This window comes from Cyclopterus lumpus, chromosome 12 (assembly GCF_009769545.1).
Source record: "Cyclopterus lumpus isolate fCycLum1 chromosome 12, fCycLum1.pri, whole genome shotgun sequence".
Lineage (NCBI taxonomy): Eukaryota > Metazoa > Chordata > Actinopteri > Perciformes > Cyclopteridae > Cyclopterus > Cyclopterus lumpus.
The window spans coordinates 13,592,918-13,612,534 of record NC_046977.1 but is presented as its reverse complement, the minus strand read 5'-3'; the positions used below and the strand labels follow the sequence as shown (position 1 = coordinate 13,612,534).

The window sequence follows — 19,617 nt, the reverse complement described above, 5'->3', positions numbered from 1 at the left end:
CTCTGAGTAATCCTTTATACACTCTCATATATTTCTGTAGAAAACTATATATTTACATTTATACATGTTTTTTTTACAGTACTTACAACATTTACATATAAATATAGTGATTTACAGCATTAAAGGCAGTGCTGTGCAAACTGTACTTGCAGAATGTCAATATGTTAGCAGTTGAGAAGGAATCAAAATAAAATGTCTTCATAATCAATCCGACAATTTTGCACCATTAATAACATGTCTTCTACCCTCCAAGGACTTGCAAGAAAAAGTACAACATATTGAAGCGTTACATGCCCCTGGGATGCTAAAATCTCAATTACAGTTTTTGGACTTGGTGTATGTGTTCTGCACAGTAAATAAATATGTGTTGATTACACAGAGACAAGTGAAGTCAGGACGACAGGCTTGTTTTAGATTTGTGAAATATATAAATATGTTGCCGTCAAACACCGGTCCACATGTTGGCAGTAGCACCCACAAGATTGTGTTTATTATCGACAGATCTAAAACTATCAAAAGAAGTTCTTCACGACATGTTGGATTCATGGAGCATTATTCTTGCCTGAAGAAATGATTCAGATAATGTAAGCATCCTCTAAACTACTCTCATTTGGGAAAAGAGTTAAAAGAGATTGGGTGACAACACTGGCATTTTGGGAATTCTGATCCAAATCTTTAAATTCTGTTTATAAAATATTCCCCACGCATTATGTACAGTCAGGTCAAAACATTCACGATCTCATAGACAGAGATGACCTCCCTACAGAACAATCCACTCCTTTCTTGTCGGCCATTCCAGATGGGAAATGAAAGTGTGCGCAGTGCTCACAATGGAGCGTCACTTTTAAATGCCGTTCATTTACTCATCCGGGTTCCTGTAAAAACATGATATTAATGATATCATTACTTCTAACACAAATGGAGCCATCTGTATGAGCAAATGCCCACGTGCTTGGCTTTCATATGAAAACAGACCCGTGTCTCAGAGCACATACGTACTAACGATCAAAAGAACCCCGCCACCCATTCGCTTAGATACATTTGGGACTGGGCATGTGACAACATCCAGAAGGGGAGGGGACATCAACTTCATTATTGAAATTAATTAGGTTGACTGATTCAAATTCGGTGGTCAAAGTTCAAAGGTCACTGTGACCTCACAAATCAGTTCTTGTTGATAAAAAAAAGTATGATTGACACTTTTACCTTCTTTTCCAAACATCTAAATGGATCTAATTGTAAGTTTTTACAATTGTATGTCTTTTTTTTCATTGAGTAATATATATTACTATTTCCTAACATTATTCTTTTTGGATAGATGATAATATGATAATATTTTTTCTGGATTAATATATATATCATCTATGTGTATATATATAGAGAGATAATTCAACATATTAGTTTGTTAATCTGTGTAATCTGAATGTAACAGTAATGCTGATTGGTTGATTCTACCTAAATTGTCCTTTTTGTAAAAATGAAATGATTCATCACGAGTGGCGTGATGGCCTCGCTGTGTCACATCAACAGGCTTTTGGCAGTTGACAATACGTCACACAAACAGGGACTTGAAGTGTGTGCACAACCCAAAGCAACCATAGGTAAAACCACATCCCACATGAAGCTGGATGGACTTTTTTTCCACTTTTTGTGTGCCATATGGTGTCACACCGCCCCCTTGAGGACAAAATAAAGCATTCATCACATTACACATTTTCCCGATGACACTTTGCATGAAGCAGCATGAATGTCTCAGAAACAGAGCAGGCGTCCGGAGCAAAACAACCAACCAACCTGCTTATCCTGGGGCATCGCGAGTCCAAAAGAAATCTGGCACAAGTTTATCTTTGTCATGAGGATTATGTCGCTGTGTTAAGATAAGAGTATTGTGAGCGTTAAAGTAAGGTAAATAATGTTCCTTTAGCTGTTGATTGTGAAAGTTTCTTCTTCTTCTAATAATTACCTCAATACTCAGAACTCTAGATAGGTTACGATGGCTGCTGTTTAACATGAAGCTTTATACTCTGGTGCAACAGCAGGTCTTTTCCACTAAACAGTGGGAGGCACGATCTGTTCTGATACAATGTGACAGTTATTTCATCTGTGTGAGCGACTTCATCTCCACGCTCCCGCTGGTCGACGGAGATGGATTTCACTTGCAGAGAAGGGCCGGACTCGCCGCTCCCCTTTTGGTTTGACGGCGTTGATCAGAGGCTCGCCGTCTTCTCGTAGGGCTTCTGCAGGCAGAGCGAGCCGTGGTGAGGAAGAGGGTGGCTGTGGTAGTGTTCGATCATAGCCGACAGAGTGAGGAAGGTGACTTCGTTGTCCAGAAACGTACGGTCCTCCTGGCAACAAAAAAAACACCCACAGCAAACAGAAGACTTTAATCCTGCAAAATGTCCCGTCATCGTTCTGCCTAATCTGTGCACAGAAAAAGATTATAATCGTATGAATATAACAGCGGGCTGACAGCAGGGCTCACCTCTTCAAACACTCGATAGTTCCTGGCTTTGTCTATACTGACATCCCACACCACCAGCACCTGGGAAACACACCGAAAATAATGTATTAGTTGTAAGAATCCGGGTTATGTTTTGACTTAAATGTCCTATTAGTAACACAGACTTTAGTTATTAACATATACAATATCAGAACATAATATGTCCTATTTCTGCCAACCAGTTGTGCCCTTTTGTATAAACTGTATGACCTTAGACTGAGAAGGTCCGACAGTAGAACTATAACAAATATTGGATTATTGCATATCGCTCATTTTGTCTTACACTTGCATTTCCCCTCATTAGTAGACTTATCTAAAGATATTACATAAGAATGCCTACATAGGTTGGTTGAGAGAAGTCCTGTCCATACCGTAGTAACTTATCATATTATTATCGAAGTCGCAGATTTTTATTAATCTTTTTTACCTTTGATATTTTAGTTCCTGAGTTTCGGATGCAGTACATTCCGTCCTGTGGAGAGAGGGCGCTCTCTCTGAACAACCTGCGGGTACAAACATCATCTCAGGTTACAAGTTATCGATAGAGACACGTGCCGCTTACGCGTCATCCCAGATAAGCTTTAAGTATCGTGTCTCTTATTTCAAATGACATTATTGGTCTGATCTGTGGTGAACTATTGCTGCAAATAAGAACGATAGAACAATGTAGCAACACATGTGACGGCACGTGTGCTTCATAAATAACAACGTCAAATGAAACAAAGCACTAGATGGCAGAAATGCTTTGCAGAGCTGTGTGGCCTGCTGCAGGGATATTTCAGATTTCACTTCTTTATTGCAAAAAAAAAGGTGTATCTGTCTTACTTTTCTATAAAGCTGGTTTCAGTCGTATCAATGAACACAGAGTCTGGCAGCTGCATCTGCAGATAGAAACACCTCGTTAAACACGCATTGGAGCACTGATGCTGGCTCAAAGAAGGTCCATTTAGATCTTGAGATTGAGATATATGCCAATATGAGACACACACACACGCACGCACGCACACACACACACACACACACACACACACACACACACACACACACACACACACACACACACACACACACACACACACACACACACACACACACACACACACACACACACACACACACACACACACACACACACACACACACACACACACACACACACACACACACACACACACACACACACACACACACTTTCAAGTTGCAGGTATATACAGTTTAGCTTTGCCTGTCTTCAGCATTCACAGTGACCTCTCACGTGATTGGTCACTGTGAATTGAATCCGGTCTTGGATTTCTATACGTTTGATGATGTTGTAATCAGTACACCTGGTCAGTTATACCGTTTGTGCACCGTCACGTCAACATGATAAAAAGATGTCTTGGAGACTGCAGGAGGCTTAAAGCAACATCTATACGCGCAGTAATCGAGCGGCCTGCATGTCAATATCAGTTGCAAAATCACTTCGGTCTCTCTTACGTTCTCGTAGTCGTCATCAGACTTCTCAGAGTCTCGTTTCCTCCTGAATTCAGTGGGCGTCTCGTCTCCCGACGAACGGAAGCTCTGGCCGTCCGGAGATGCTCTTCTGGGGGGGGAAATGCACCTTAGTGTGGTAGCTTCAACCTGACCAACCTTCTGTAAAGAATTCTGTGTGGAATGTTTTGTGCGCTTGAGTCCAACTTACTGCAGCGGGGTTCCTGGTGGCTTGGACTTGACTGCAGGCAGTGGGGGTTTGACTGTTGGCGGAGGAGGTTTGGGTATCCCTGGCTTGTTGTGAAGTCCAGGTTTAAGTAGAGGAGAGAGTGGAGGGGGGCCCGGCAGTGGTGGGTGACCGGAGGACGTCTTGCTGAGGAAGAGGGAGTCTGACATCACAGGTCTGAGGAAGGACCCTCCGATGTTATACTGAGGAGGTAGGCTCGGCTTGCTGCGGTGGTTGCTCATCACCCCGTGGTGGTTGTTACCCGCTGATTGGCTCCCGCTAGCATTAAGGGAGCAGTGGGCGGGGCCATTTAAGACCATCCTGGTCTCCAATTGTTCACAGAAAGGCAGAGTGGTGGGGGATTGGATCGACATGGCCGGCAGAGGCCTCCAGTCTCTCTTGTCGTTCCCAGGCCCCCCAACGGATGTCGCCCTGAAAGTTCTCTTTGCGTTGGGGGGAGGAGGTGGCGGAGGGGTGGGAGACACGGACTTGTGCAGGTGGGGGGCGAAAGGGAGAGGAGGAGGCGTGCCTTTGGGAGGGTCCTTCAGTATGGAGGGAGAGGGGACAGAGAACTGGGGTTTTTTGGGCAGCGGGCTGGTTGGGATCCTGTGTAGCGGCGGGAGGGGAGGAGGCGGGCCTTTGTGGAGACCTGGACTGGAGTCTTGACGGAGATGGAATGACACCGGCACCGGGGGAGGAGGGTAGGAGGGGGGCGGACCCGCGGGTCGACCTGAAGAGGTCGACGTCGATGAACAGTCACTATCTGGCTCCAGATAGTCGTCCTCATCGTCATCGTCGTCATCCTCTCCATATTCTACACAGAAAGAACAGACAGACACAGTGTAATGACGCACAAGTACAACGTGCGTGTCACTGCATGCAGTCATTTCGATGGTCTCACCATCTTCTGCGTTATCGACGTGGTGTTGGATATCCATGGGCTTCTCAACCGTGCCATAGAAACTCTCGGCATCTGAATCTGAGTCACTGTGGCAACAAAGAAAATGTTATCATGAACACGTGATATTCAGTAAAAGGTTTGAACATCGAGTTAGTGGATTTTGTTGGCTGTAGGGTCATGACATTGAATAAGTAAATGACGTCTATAGCTCACATGCAATCTGAAAGCTTTTTGCCATGAGCAGTTCTGCTCCTTCAGACCAGCTGCAATAGCTATAAGCTAGTTTTTGAGGTAGCCAGTATGAATTAATATACAAAAGTAATTTAGTTATTTTTGTAATTTAAATGTTTAATTTGTTATTAATTCTGTCATTTACTATGCCAGTTTGAAAGCTAGGCTGGCTTCTTTTTATTGCAATGTTCTGTTCATTAATGTTGAACTACTGGAAATCTAGTTCGGCATAAAACATGTTGGCATCATATCCAATAAAAATGTATTCCTGTCAAATTACAAACACATATGAGGGGAGAAAACCTGACTTGTTTTCAACAGGCTCCCTGGGCAGCGCAGACACTCAATATAATGAAAAGCTATATAATGAGCTGCTAATGTCCCTGATAACATTATGTGTTAGAAATGAAAAAAATAAGTACAGTGGGCCATTACCTCGGAATGTGGGACTCTTTTCTCTCGTTATAGTGATCTATCTCCCTCCGCAGGTATCGCATCCATTTCTGTAAAAGAAATATCAATACATAGTATAAAGATGTTTTTAGCAGATGAGAGGACAGTAAGGGCCTTTGCCGCTGCATTGAGCTCTGTGATCCAATGACGGCTGACAGCTCACTTCAATAACTCAAGGCCTAAGAGCTAGTGTGGTCAGTTTAAAATGATTCTCACAAGGTGTCCGTATCCGAGCACATGTGCAGAGTGGTTGTTCTCACCCTCCTCTCGTCCTCGCTGGCTGCAGATAAAAGCCACGTCCTGTGTTTCTTACTGAAGTGGACGATCTTAAAGGGAAACACGTTGCTGGACGTCGTCTCCTCTGCTGCTCTCATCACCCTGTGGAAGAGGAGGAATGTGTTATGCTCTGACAACATTTTTAAAAACGCTTCTGATAAAAGCCCTGCACTAATACTTCACATTCAAATGCCAACACGCCCACAAGCTCACGCCTGAAACTCTTTGTGCGCGTGAATGCACTCAAGCCAAGTTCATCTGGTATGAATTCAATATAATTCAATTCAATTCAATTCAGTTTATTTTGTATAGCCCAATATCACAAATTACAAATTTGCTTCAGAGGGCTTTACAATCTATACACATATGACATCCCCGTCCCAGGAGAATATAGTATGTAGTTACATAAAATAGATAAAAAAGGATGTTGTGGAGACGTGTATAAAGGTATACAGCGGTAACCACTAACTCAGGTGGTTAACAAACTGGGAGTCTGAAAGGATGCTGAAAACAACAAATTACTGAAGGTGGACTCTTAGCAGATGTGCACCGACCTGTTGTAGCCATTTAGAGAGAATGCCCCCTGTGGTGCAGGAGAGGTACTGCTCTTAAAGTAGTACACGCAGCCCTTGTGGATGATGATGTACCTCAGTGGCCCTGTAAGACAGCAAACAACAGGCATCAAAATAATTGAAAAATACGACATAGTCTCGGACGCACTGCTTGTTCTGTCCACCCACACTTAATCTTGTTATTGTGAGCTCACATTTCATGAGGCTGAACTGGCTGCCTCCCTTCTTGTGGAGGTATCCCGAAGTGGAAACGCCTCCTGGCATGGTGAGGAGGTTCTGAGCCCCGATGGCCGGCATCGGCACCGGCCAGCACATCTCTGGAGACGACATGGTTCTGCCAGAGAGGAGAAGACGGGAGTGGTTGTTATTATGACTGAATGGCTGCGTGACAGGTCGAGCAGTTTAAGGCCGTCAGCTCAAGAGTCGCACAACATCGTCAGGATAAAATGAGAAAAACAAGACATTTGAAGATCCAGAGAGGATTTAGAACCCACAACCTCTCTGTTCCTGAAATCTTATTAAAATAAGCAGAGTATGAGAAAGTAGTGAACACACAATTGTCAATTTTTTTTTAAGCCACTCTGTTTTGACAAAAAAAAAAAAAAAACTCAAGCAATTGCAATTGTGGAAGTTTTTTTCTTCTTCTTTTTCCTTCAGGTGTTGCCTACCTCCTGTTGAGCCTCCTGCTGATGCTCTGAATGGCAGCGCTCTCCCTCAACAGGCTGACTGTGGAGGCTAACACTGCGGATGCCGACGCCGGCAGAAGATCCATGAAGGAGACTCTCTGTCCTCAGTGGGTTCACTGTTGCGTCGCATCAAAAAACCAAACACTGAGATGGGAACTGTCTGTCTGGTTTTCTGCCTCCTCTGATCACGCTCTCTTTTTCATTTCACTCCCTGATGCTTTCTCCGTACCGACTGATCTCTCACTCTCTCTCTCTCTCTCTCTCTCTCTCAGGCTGCCTTTGTTGATTTTGATCTCTCTCGCCCTCCCTGGCACATAAACACACTCAAACGGCGATAGTGTACTTACGCATTCTCAAAGATTTCTACATGTACACACAGTTAGTTCAGACAAGAAACACAGCATGTGTTCAAAGCTTCAGTATTAGGTGTGTGTGTGTTTGTGTGTGTGACAGAGAGAGCTGTAATCAAAATACACATATCAAGTGAAGTTCTTCATCGTCTAATGTGTTTATGTGTTACTTCCAGTCTATCAACGGCATCTACTGACCTCAGAGGGATAGAGAGAGGGGTGCGTGTGTGTGTGTGTGTGTGTGTGTGTGCGTGCGTGCGAAACCCAGGAATGAGGAACTCCACAATTACCCGGATGTCTTGCCAAATTCCACTCCCTTTCAAAGAGATAAAGAAAGAAGAAACATGGGAGTGTGTGGAGAGAGAGGGAGAGAGGGAGGAGAGGGAACAGAAAGACACAGTACATCACAAGGGTGGAGCTGCTGCTTGTTTTTGACCCCTGAGTGAACTGTGTGTGTGCGTGTGTTTGCGTGTGTGTGTGAGGACTTCAAGAAAATATGGAGAGGCTATCATGTGGATTGCCTACTGATAGCCAGGCCACAACACACACACACACACACACACACACACACACACACACACACACACACACACACACACACACACACACACACACACACACACACACACACACACACACACACACACACACACACACACACACACACACACACACACACACACACAGATACATGAAAACCTACTTTCAGTAGGAGGGAGGTCAAAGTCCACCAGCTGCTGATCCTCGATACAAGGATTTCCTGAAGTCCTAGAGAAGCAGCGGGACGGCCCTCTGACTGTGCACTTTCTTGTTTTCTATAGGAAAGCCTGAAAGTCTACGTCTCAGCAACTTTTCCATCACCAGAGGAAAGAGATCCGCCCAGGTAAACACAGGAGGGACCTCTGAAGGAGGTTTGATTACATTGCAGTGTCTTTCACTGTTGCAGCAGCTTTCAGTGTTTCCTCACTTAACCTTTACCAAACGCTTTGGGGCAATTCAACTGCTTTTTTCAACTGCCTTTCAGTGCTTCAAATGACACTGACACACATTTGTTTGCATCTAACAAAAAAACGGTATTTCTACTATTATAAAAAGGTAAATACTTTGACAAAAATGTTATCACAAAGAAAGTCCTAGAAACACCAAGTATCTCAATGAACAATCCGTCTCGATGTGTTCAACACATATTCTGTCAAAATGTGCTAAACTTCTTTTTTTTTCCCCAGAAAAAATATCCCAAGGTCTTTTTTACCCAAACAATTTCCTCTCACTGCAACATGAGAAGTTGCTGCATGCAAAGCGGAGACTTTCCACACGTCACATGCACTTCTCTTTACAAGATTAATGTTCATATGCTGAGAAACTCCATGAAGGGAACAGCAACAGCAGGAAATGACTCATTCAACTTTGGTGCATTTACTTTTCTCCGAATGATCAGGTTGGTGCTCGAGACCCTCCAGAATAGATTTCATTGAGTGTGTTTTGATCACACAAACACACTTAGTAAAATCTACCAAATAATACCACTGGTGCAGGCGATGCAATGGTAAAACCATTCATCTGTCTATAATATCTTAATTCATCTCGCATTATCTTGCGATTGACCCCCATTGAGGGTCGGGACCTCCAGGTTGAACCCTCTCACCACGCAATTATTATTATTAATGTTTTTTTAAAACCCTGAACTGAAGCTAGTGAGCCAGAGATGCTAATCAGAGAGCAGCTGTTTGTCAGGAAGGGACGCACATACCAGACCCATTCAAACACATTTCCTCCCTGGACACACACACACACACAAACACACACACACACACAGACACCGACGTAACACAATGTCTGGGTTCAACAGGGATTTAAAGTGGCGTTCATTTTTAAGTGAATTTTAACTCACTGTGATGTGGCTGAGGAGCAGATGTCCAGATCAACTAACTACTGGTTTGAATGTAATAACAAGAAGAAGAAGGAAGAAGTGCAAGCCTCGATGACAGCTGGTCAGAAACGACGGGCAGGTGTTGTGGTGGGACTTTGACCAACATGAAAGTGTAATCTCCTGGGCTTGTCTAATGAGATCACGGAAGCTGTTAGACTACAGAAACCTCAAATTCTGACATGTCCCTACCCCCAAGAGCCATACAGAGGTCACAAAACACTTCCCAACCCAGTGATGTTATGTTTTGAATAAAGGCTTTCGGAGAACGCGTCTCCTCCTCTTATCCGTGACAAGTCTGTTACAAGAAGAAGGGCCAATTTGGCTTCATAAGAACTGACTGACCAGAACAAGTGAAATAGAAACACAGCTGTGTGATGGAAATCCCCTGATGAATCACATCGCAGGACAGTATTACTGTTGAATATTTCCTACATGTAAGCCTGTATTATTGTACTGTAAGATATACAGACGCAGTGCACTGTATGAGTAGCAGGACGTATACTGCATATTAGGTGAAGAGAGTATAGCAAAACAAAACGCGTAGCTTTCACCCTTAAGAATATCTGGGTTTCGAGACCAGAAAACCCTATTGTGCCATAGGAAATGTATTTTCTTTCAAAATAACTATACCACACTACTAAACAGTTTGACATTAAAACCAATATATGGCCAACATATCACAAAAAGTCTCCGAAATGTACTCAATAATTATAATTTTAAACAAACACAGTGTATGCTTAAAATATTATGCCATTATTTGTAAACGGAGGCTACATTAATTGTGATTCTAGCACTTTCTTTAAAGTACATATTAAAAACACAACATTTAATAAAAACTCAGAGAAAGATAACTGTAAAAGTGCTGGGGAAACATCAGCATAGACAATAAAAACATGAAAATTGTAGAACGCATGTACATTCCCGCTCAGCAGACAGCTGATCCATGCGGCTGAAAGCTCTGAAGTGACGTGCTTAGCATCTCCCAACTGTGTGTATATTAAATAGGTCTAATTGTGGGCGAAGTCTGATTGCTTATGGGCCGACACATTAACATCTGTGATGGTAAGACACGCAGCTGACAGGTGTGTGTGGCTAACCAATTCTCTTTCAGTGCAAGCGTGTGCTGAACACGCTGTAAAACACACAACCCCACGAGCAGATCTAAAGGTCGTAGGGAAACCGCTGTCCGAGCTGCAGCGCAAGCAGTACAAACTCATGTCTTGCCCAGGAAACAGAAATCCCCATGCCGAGCGTGCGCTCTCTTCTTGTTCCCCCTGCGACGGCCGACCACAACGGTTCCTCCCCCACCGTTCAGCTTCACATGTTCACTGACACTTTGAGCACATGAATAGACACGTACGGGTTAGTAGGTTGAGAGTGTTTGCTCTTTCACTGTGGTTTATTCATCCTGATGGATGATTAACAACGCTGTGACAGAATGTCCGCACGCTGAAGACATTGAGGGAAACCCATCAGATACATCTGAATATTTACTTTAAAAAAGAAATATTTTGATTTGTGGTTGTTGCAGGTATACTCTCAGCCTGTGGTTATGAGTCAGATAATTCATCAAAACAAGATGTGGACGATGTAGGTTGAGAAACAGTCTCATAACACCATGAAACATCCATATTTCGTGCCCATCTGTGCCAGCAACATTTTTGAAGAATTGAAACTCCATGTTTTTTTTTGTATGGCCCAAAATTGTGACTCTGGTGTTGGACTTTATTTGCAAATACCTTTAGTACCTTTAGTTTGTATTCTACCGGTGCTGTTAGACTGAATACATTCTACCTGGTGAAATTCCGAGGACTGTATGTATTGTCTCTTGTCTTACAATAAATAAATAAAAACATTTTAAAAAAAAGAAGTCCGAGGAATAAAGTGACCCCAAGTGACCGACAGGGTTTGGGAAACTTTGGTTCCCTCTCGAAAAAATAAAAACTGAACAGGAACAAAAAGTTGTGACTTTACACATACACACACACACCTAGAATACTGGGCTTATTGAGAGCTGAAATAGTACCTGGCGGCTCCACTACGCATCATCACTACCTGTGTCCAAATATGGCAATTCTAATCCACAGGGACACACTTCCAAAATGGCTGGATTTATCTCAGAGTAGCATATACACACACACACACACAAAAGGTATTTTGGTGGTCACAGTGTGATAGATAATTAACCTGACGCTCACATTTCTGATAGGATGAAGGAGACATATCATGCTCATTTTCAGGATCATACTTGCGCTTTGGGTTTCTACTGGAAGATGTTTACATGCTTTAATGTTAAAAAAACATTATGTTTGTCATCCATGTGAAACACTCAGTTTTAGCGCCTGTCTATTGAAGCCCTCCTGATCTATTCTGATCTATGACGAGAACCATTAAACACAAACTGCCCAGCTGCATCTCAAATGTATCCTTGGGTTCTCAGCTTTCAGAGGATGTATACCTAAAGAGCCCGTCCCCTCCTAAAAATAAAATAAAAATCTGGTCTACACAGGACTCTTTGAGATAACAAGTCCCTTTGGATGGGCAGAACCAAATTATGACTAATTATGGTTAGTCCAAAATGAGGATATGACCAACTGCACCACATTTGGTCTCCTGTGATCAGGCCTCATTCAGTATAATTACCTAAAAGTACACAGGTTCAATTCCCTAGCTTCCCCTTTTTGTGTTTGTGCCTTTCCGCTCTGCTGCAACTGTATCAATGACGCCTATAACACCAAACCGTTTCCTCTACTCGCCCAATAAGGAGTTTCTTTTGGAACCAAAACAAATCTACTTTTCTTGACCATGACCGTTTAATTTAGTTTCTATACAGTGTGTGTGTTTGTCTGCACACTGAGGGAGTGTATCCAATACAGTATGTGTCCCTGCTGCTGCAGTGCAGGCACTGCTTTTCAGCCTGCTTGAAATGAACATTGCTCAGTAATGTTTTGAGCAAAGTTTCACGTCCGGTGAAAAGCTGTCACTGTGTCACTGTGCCACTATTTCAGATGCGTCGTGAGAAAATGGGTGCATGTTTACTTCTGACCACCTGACTTGGTAAAAAGCCTCGTCATGTTATCAGAGCTGTAGACTGGGGAGCTACAATAGAAAAGGCAGCTGTCAAATGAACAACGTAGGTTCAAAAGAAGGTGAAATAGTAAAGTAAAAAGATTAAATGACAACTTTACCGAGGAGAATCTTAAACTAAAATTCTCAGGTTTCCCACACCAATCAACAGGTAAAGACAGGAAATCCCTCAGTTGCTTCATTGATCTTTTGTAAAGGGGAAGACATTTTACCAAATCAAACTATTGCTAATACAGATGACGTAAAACCCATGTACCCAACAACAAAGAACCACCGAAGGCCAGATTATGTGAAACCAGAAGCTATCCCAGACAGAGACAGAAACCAACCTACAAACGGGTGTTCAAACTGGCGGTTATGGAGAACCTCCAGTCGACTTTTCTTGGAATACACCCATACATAAAGTAACAACCCGTGCACATCAAAAGATGAAGTTAAAGATTGAACTTACATGACATCCCTCTGTTCTCGAATACACATCCTGACGTTTGGCTTGTAGCTCCGAGCAAACGACTTCTTCTTCCTCACGGATGGAGCGGACATGTCGGCGGACATGACAGGGGCAGCACGGTGCAGTTCACCACCATACTTTTTAAACGTGCGGAGCGACGGAGGACAGATGCACGGTCGGACAGAGTGGATAGAGATGCTGAGTCAAGATTAGAGGGATTAGACCGGAAAGATGTGGAAGGACGAGCAAGAATACAGATGAATGCAAGAAAAGATTGAAGTAAATGTGAACAGAGTGACTGGAAAGAGAACAATGAATTAGCGGACGGACGGGAAGTTGGAACAATGAGTCGTGTTGGTCTGATGTCTGAAGGAAGTCTGTTGGAGGTCTGAACCCCTGATACTCTGCCAGTGGTTTCCTGAAGGGGCCTCCTCCTGAAGCTCTGAATTATCATTGGTCAACAGACTGCAGCATGTTCCTTCCTGTTTCCTCAGAGCTCGTAAGTGATTGGCTGCCGGATACAACCCACACCACCACCACCACCACACACACACCTCGGACACAGAGGGCCTGAGAAAGAAGCTGGGGGACTTTCCATCCCTTAAGACTGGAACAATACAGTGGCCCATGAAACCTATGAACCTATGAAACTATGAAGCATGAAACCATGCATAGTGTCCAGAAACAGTGTTCACAGCTGTTAAGTTAGCAACAGGTTGGTAGGTAGACAGACAGGCATCCCGTCCAATCATTTCTTCCAGGCAAATTAAATGACTTATTGCAGTCCGGCACAACACAGCAATTGTATTCTACTTATTAATCCATCTTTTTTAGTTGACTCCAGTCTGATATTTGAATTTAATTTAATCCTTTACATTTAATCCTTTACATCCTGTTATTGTTAAGTGTATTTTTATATTGCCTTGTGTTTTTTCGTATACATTGTATGCATGTGATGTGCGTGTGATGGATGCTAGACAGTTTTTTTCTCTTCAAACCATAATAGAAACTCAATTTATTTTTACAATGCGAGTGAACCTTAAATTACAAAGAACAACGTGCAGCAGCGCAGTCTTATTTTGATTGAGAGACCTCTAACCATTGTCCCAGCTAAAACGGTGAGGTGTTACACTAAAGTTAGAATTTGAAACCACATAAAGATGGTTCTCTTGCTGCTGCTGAGCTGAATCACCAGGTTTGACGTTGAGGGTCAGCAGAGACTGCATCAGATAGAATACAGTCCTCTGTTTTCAACAACTTTTGTTAGAATGGTTGATCAAGGGTTTCAAGGCCCTAAAGCAATAGAATGATGCTGATGCTGAAGGTACAACATTTATTCATACACATAGGGTGTTATTCAAGTAATCTATTGCTACTCTCATGTGTGTCATGCCACTTTTTTTATGTTTTGTTATGTGTTTTTATGTTTGTTAACAGGGCATTGAAGGCGAAATTGACTGATGTGCTTAAGAAGCCTCATCCAATGTGGGTTTATCTTGTGAGGATTGATGATGCTCAATAAGTCAACTAAACAAGTGTTAAGTTTAATAATTTGCAGATGTTTGAAAGACAACCTAACTCATCAGTCTGAACCTTCCCTTTCCAGCTGCGCCTCGCTGCGCCCTTTGTTTCAGAAAGCAGATTTGACAGATAGACCAGATAAGGATTATTGCAAGCTTAAAGCCAAACAAGTGCTTTCCCTACTCCACTTGTTCCAATGACAGATAGTGTGAATCAGATGGGTACTGCAGAATATGCTTGTGTCTCTGATCTTTAAAGAAAAAGAAGAAAGTCTGTGTTGTGTCGATCCACGTGTAACCTTCCTTTATTAGGGTCACTCGGTTGTGTGTGGTTGCATTGTGTATCTAGATCATGGTCGTGTGCGGTAACACCTGGTAAAGATCAGCGACTACTTAGAATGTGTTGCACGTTGCTGACAATCAACCCTGTCAAATACCAGTTTACAAAAGTCACTGTGGTGGATTTGTGTACGGTTGTTGACCGAGAGGAAGTTGACCGAGAGGCTGGTGACCAGTACTTTCTGCATCCTGTCTTAATCGTCCTGTTCAATTCTAGTTAGAGATTCTTGTTAAGATTGGTGCTGGAGCTGGAGGGGGTTGATCTGTCAGTCATCAATTACATAATTCCATATTTGGAAAATAATTGCTTGCCCATATTTGGGCATTATAGACTAAACTGAAGTGTTCAGACCAGCAATGTTTTACTTTAAAACCTCAGGCTGTATTTTTCTGAGAATTCATCTGATGAGTGTGTAACTGCAATGACTGGCTTGTTTGCTGGTTACTCACAGGAAATTATTACAATCAAATGAATAAAGGTAAACATGATCAGTCAGGATTCAGTTCAGATCACAGAGTCTATATACAGTATGAGCTCATGGGGGAAGATCTGCAGTAACACACAGCAGAGACACATGGAGTGTACGGTGTGACATTTGATATACCATATTGGTAAGGCCTACTGGTTCCTGTTATAGCGAGCCATCTGTCCAGTCTGAAACCACAACGCATATGACCTATAATTTTTAAAAGAGAGAGCAACTGAATGAGCCCCACTCAGACATCACTCTAACTCACTTCACGTGGCTCCATATAAACCAAAAGTTTATAACCTTCTTACCACAAAATACTCAATAAAGTGGAAAACAGATCAACCCACAACTGTGAGCCCAGTGCTTCCACCAGCATAGTTTAGCATGGCAACCAACAAGCTGCTTCAGAAGGGCTCGGCAAAATCATCATCAAAAATATTAACAAGGATATGATAAATGTGTTAAAAAAAATAAAATAGTTGGAATCTGACTAGTCCTATGTTGATATCCATAGCCAGGCAGTGTAGGCATGTTGCATTTGGGTTTTTAATCAAAGCTAACAGATCCAACGCGATTTTTGCACTTGAAGTCTATTTTTTGTTGCATTTAGTCAAGCAAAATCAGCATAAAGACCGCTGTTTAAATAAAATAAATATCCCGCTGTATTTGTTTTGAAGTTATTAAGCGTGTTGAGGTTTTCAGGTCTGTCGGTGAGCTTGGACGTTAGCATGGATTGGATGCCAGAATGCTTTCCAGTTAGCCTGCAAAAAGTGGTGTGCATTGGGCTGTATTCTGAGTGATTCATGGTATGGGAACACTTTAGATGGTCTGATGTTTAAATAACCTGTTTTTACTACCAAAACACAAGAGAATGTTTAGCCAGCCATACATTCAAGGCTAAGTGTTGGCATATCGTTAGCTAACAGCGTCATTTTTGGGGGGTTTAAGTAAAGCCTTGTTCAGGACTGACATGTCCACCGAGCATTAACACTACTGGTCGTCTTTTCTCCCCGGATCCATGAATTGGTCCATAAAAAATAAATAAAATAAAACCTGCATATTAGACTTGCATATCTGTGGAGAGCGTGCTTCACACAGCAAGTACTTTAGAAGACCTAGAAGCCCTGCAGCTATACCTTTTCAAACAGAAAATAAAAAGGCACACGTTTTGCATAGTCTTGTTAAAATGTTTAATTCAACTTACCCATGGAGTTCTGTGTCTGTCGGTGTCATCAGTGGTTTTGCGCTTCAGGCTTCTGTCCGGTTCACTTCCTGGCGCTTCAGAGCTACTCTATGAAGTGTCACGACACCCTCCATTCAACCACAAGAGAAACTGACTGCAGCGCTCTAAACACAGACAGACAGACAAACCATTGAGCATAAAAATACAAAGCGTGGCTGAGCAACACTCCTCGGCCGCATTAACTATTTTATCTTGTTACATTAACCCTGTTTTGCCAAATTTTGTTACTCCAGATACCACAAAGCAGTGAGAGCATTTTGTACATACGTGGATCAAGTTTCACTGGCTTCATGACTGCAGCCAGAACATCATGACTAACTTCCCCATTGGAGTGTAGCTGGACCACTCCTTCTCACATCTGGTTAGCAATTATGTCACAAACAAACACCAACCCACACACACACACAATAGTTTCCCTGTAGTTTATGGCCTAGTGTGTGTGTTGACAAAAAAGCATTGTTGAAAAATAATTTTAAACATAAAGTTTGCCCCCAAAAGTGACACAATAGTCATGAAAATCACTGGGAAAAGAAGTGTTTCAGTGAAAGTCCAACTGAAATTGAATAGCATGTATTTTTTTGTGTCTTCTACAGCAACAATTTATATTGTTGTGTTGTGTCTTGTCATGTCTGAAAACGTGTTTTCATCACAATGTGTGATGTGCTTTTTACGTGTAATGTAAGTACTGTTAAGTAAAAGTAAAAGCACTTGTCTAACAGTGCACACACAAGTAAAAATAACATGTTTTTTCTGAGCATTATTTACTTCAATGTTTAGCAGTTTTCTTCTGTTCTGGTGCAGCAGGCGGTGAAACTTGAGGCCCGCTGGAGTCTGAGCTGAAGCAGTATCTTATGAACGTGCACATTTTGGTGTAATTTTGTGTGTAATCTGACCATGCGGCACCGATGGCAAGCATTAAGAATAACTAGGAGAAACAGCCAATATTCTTGCTGGTGGTCTTGTGTACTTATGTAGATCCTAAAGAGGCATCGGTATTAAATTCATAATCAGTTCAAAGTTCCTCACAACTTTAACCGTTTGCGTAGAACATGAATTGGGCTCCACTTTTAGCTGTAAAAATCAACATCCTGTTTGTGTAAAGACAGACTCCACGTCTTTTCAGTAGCATTTATGGGGTATCATTTTTGTCACAGTAGAATTTGAAAATCAGTCATTTGACAGAAAAAAGTATACCTACTTCTTTGTCAGTGCACAGGGAGTAATCACAGTATCTGTGAGTGCAAGGGAGCTACAGTGAACAAAGCTGAACTCTCCCCAACCGCAGCTCGTCTGAGTGCGACGTCTCGTCTGGCATTTGTGCTGGTTTAGAGAAATGTGATCACTTTACCACAAGATAAACATATCCCTCTTTTAAAACATTAAGATGTAAACAAAAAGTCGAGCTACTGTGCTATGGATGCCAAGCAAACCTTTTTTAATATTGACTTGAAGACATATTTACCCCTCTCTCTCACACTCACACACACACACATACACACTCCTAACTGCTAAGAAGCTAAAATGAGAGCTTTAAATACCTTGGATTGGATGAGCAATCGGATGGGGGTACTGTCTTGCTGGGTTTCAGCTCCTGCCTCAAGTAGCTGCTTGATTTAACAGAAAGCCAGAGACTTCTAGAGAAAACCATGGACACACCCATACGGCATAGTCACAACAGCTGTTTCAGGAGCAATAAAAAAAAGGTCAGAAGTGACAAAAGCAAGAGCTAAGTACACCTAAGAATCTCCCCTGCAGTCACCCGTCACGTGTCCTGGTTGGGCTTATCTGGTTTGCTCTGTGGGAGCACTACCAACGATCCCTGTAAAAGGTTGTGGTTTTGGAACGGTTTCATTTTCGTGCATCCACTTGAAAAAAACAGCAACCCGGCTACACAACAGAACCAGCAGGACCAACCATAGTAGACACGGCACATGGCATAACAACCAGTCATTATGTGTATACAGCTCTGCAGTAACGTCTGCCAGTCTACTCCACCATATGAACCTCGCTGCCTCAGAATTAAAGTGGTAACCCACAAGCCTCTCCGTTTTATTTAGTTTCCCCCTGTTTGGTGCACATGCTCTGTCTGCCGTGTGTCTGCAACAAGATTTTATGGGAAAGCAAGACAGACTGAACACTTGGACCTACTTTTGTCCCCAGACAGGGAAATTCCAAGTACGCAGACCATACCTACTTCTTTGGCTGGGTGGTCAATCATTAATAAGGTATTCACACACAGTGTTGTGTTGTGTTTTTACCACAACTTTCCTTGGAGGTGTGCATGTTTTTGTTCACGTGTTGCATAGCTGTTAAAGATGATAATGTAACACTGTCAGAGGGTAATAAGAAAGATAAGTTGTGAATTACTTTTTACATATTTGATTTTTCTTTTTTGTTCAAATTAATAATTGTATAGACCTGAGGAGAAACGATCTGTCTGCTAATTATTAGATTGGACTCCTTCTGTTATTGGGGTCAGTTTATGAATACATTTTCCAGCTACTCAGAATCAAGAAAAATATCATGTTCTACCTTCACATTAGTCTGGCAGTCTAACAGTATAATACATCATTGAAAACCTTTCATCCAAATCCATAATGCAAGGGTCTAACAATCGGTTTAAACATTGTGTTTTATCAAAATCGACTGCTGTGGGATTAAGGTCCACACACCTGCTATGGGAGTCATGGGGGCGTGATGCGAGAACGGCTTCTTTATGACAATATTCAAATAGATTGTCGTACAAATATATATTTCTGTGTGGGAGTTACCATGCAATGGCTTAGTTGCATGTTGCAGTTTTCTTCTGAAGAAAGGTGGAGGTGTATGTGCAAACATGTGGTGGGTATACGTGGGAAGGTGGGTGCTATGTAGAGGTACTGTAGGCAGGAGAACAGATGGGTGGAGAA

General features: G+C 42.4%; 1 protein-coding gene across 9 annotated transcripts; it reads right to left on the bottom strand.

Annotated features, from left to right (window-relative positions):
• Positions 1-18,362, bottom strand: sh3bp2 (SH3-domain binding protein 2). Of its 9 annotated transcripts, none has more exons than XR_004610540.1 (14): positions 13,134-16,641; positions 6,824-6,963; positions 6,612-6,714; positions 6,042-6,159; positions 5,764-5,831; positions 5,098-5,183; positions 4,182-5,010; positions 3,977-4,082; positions 3,326-3,381; positions 2,928-3,003; positions 2,483-2,542; positions 1,964-2,345; positions 1,795-1,867; positions 1-875 (listed from the first exon to the last, which is right to left on the bottom strand). XR_004610540.1 is itself a non-coding variant. In XM_034546292.1 (14 exons), exons 3-14 carry the CDS (start codon positions 16,696-16,698, stop codon positions 2,208-2,210), a joined length of 1,809 nt encoding a protein of 602 aa, XP_034402183.1. In that variant the 5' UTR covers positions 16,699-16,812; positions 17,907-18,028; positions 18,247-18,362; the 3' UTR covers positions 1-2,207. The 9 variants fall into 9 exon arrangements, 6 of the variants coding, with proteins under 6 accessions (XP_034402183.1, XP_034402184.1, XP_034402185.1 ...); XM_034546292.1 differs by lacking the exon at positions 13,134-16,641 and adding exons at positions 16,670-16,812; positions 17,907-18,028; positions 18,247-18,362 and having other exon boundaries at positions 1-2,345; XR_004610538.1 differs by having other exon boundaries at positions 1,795-2,345.
• Between the last annotated feature and the right edge of the window lie 1,255 nt (positions 18,363-19,617).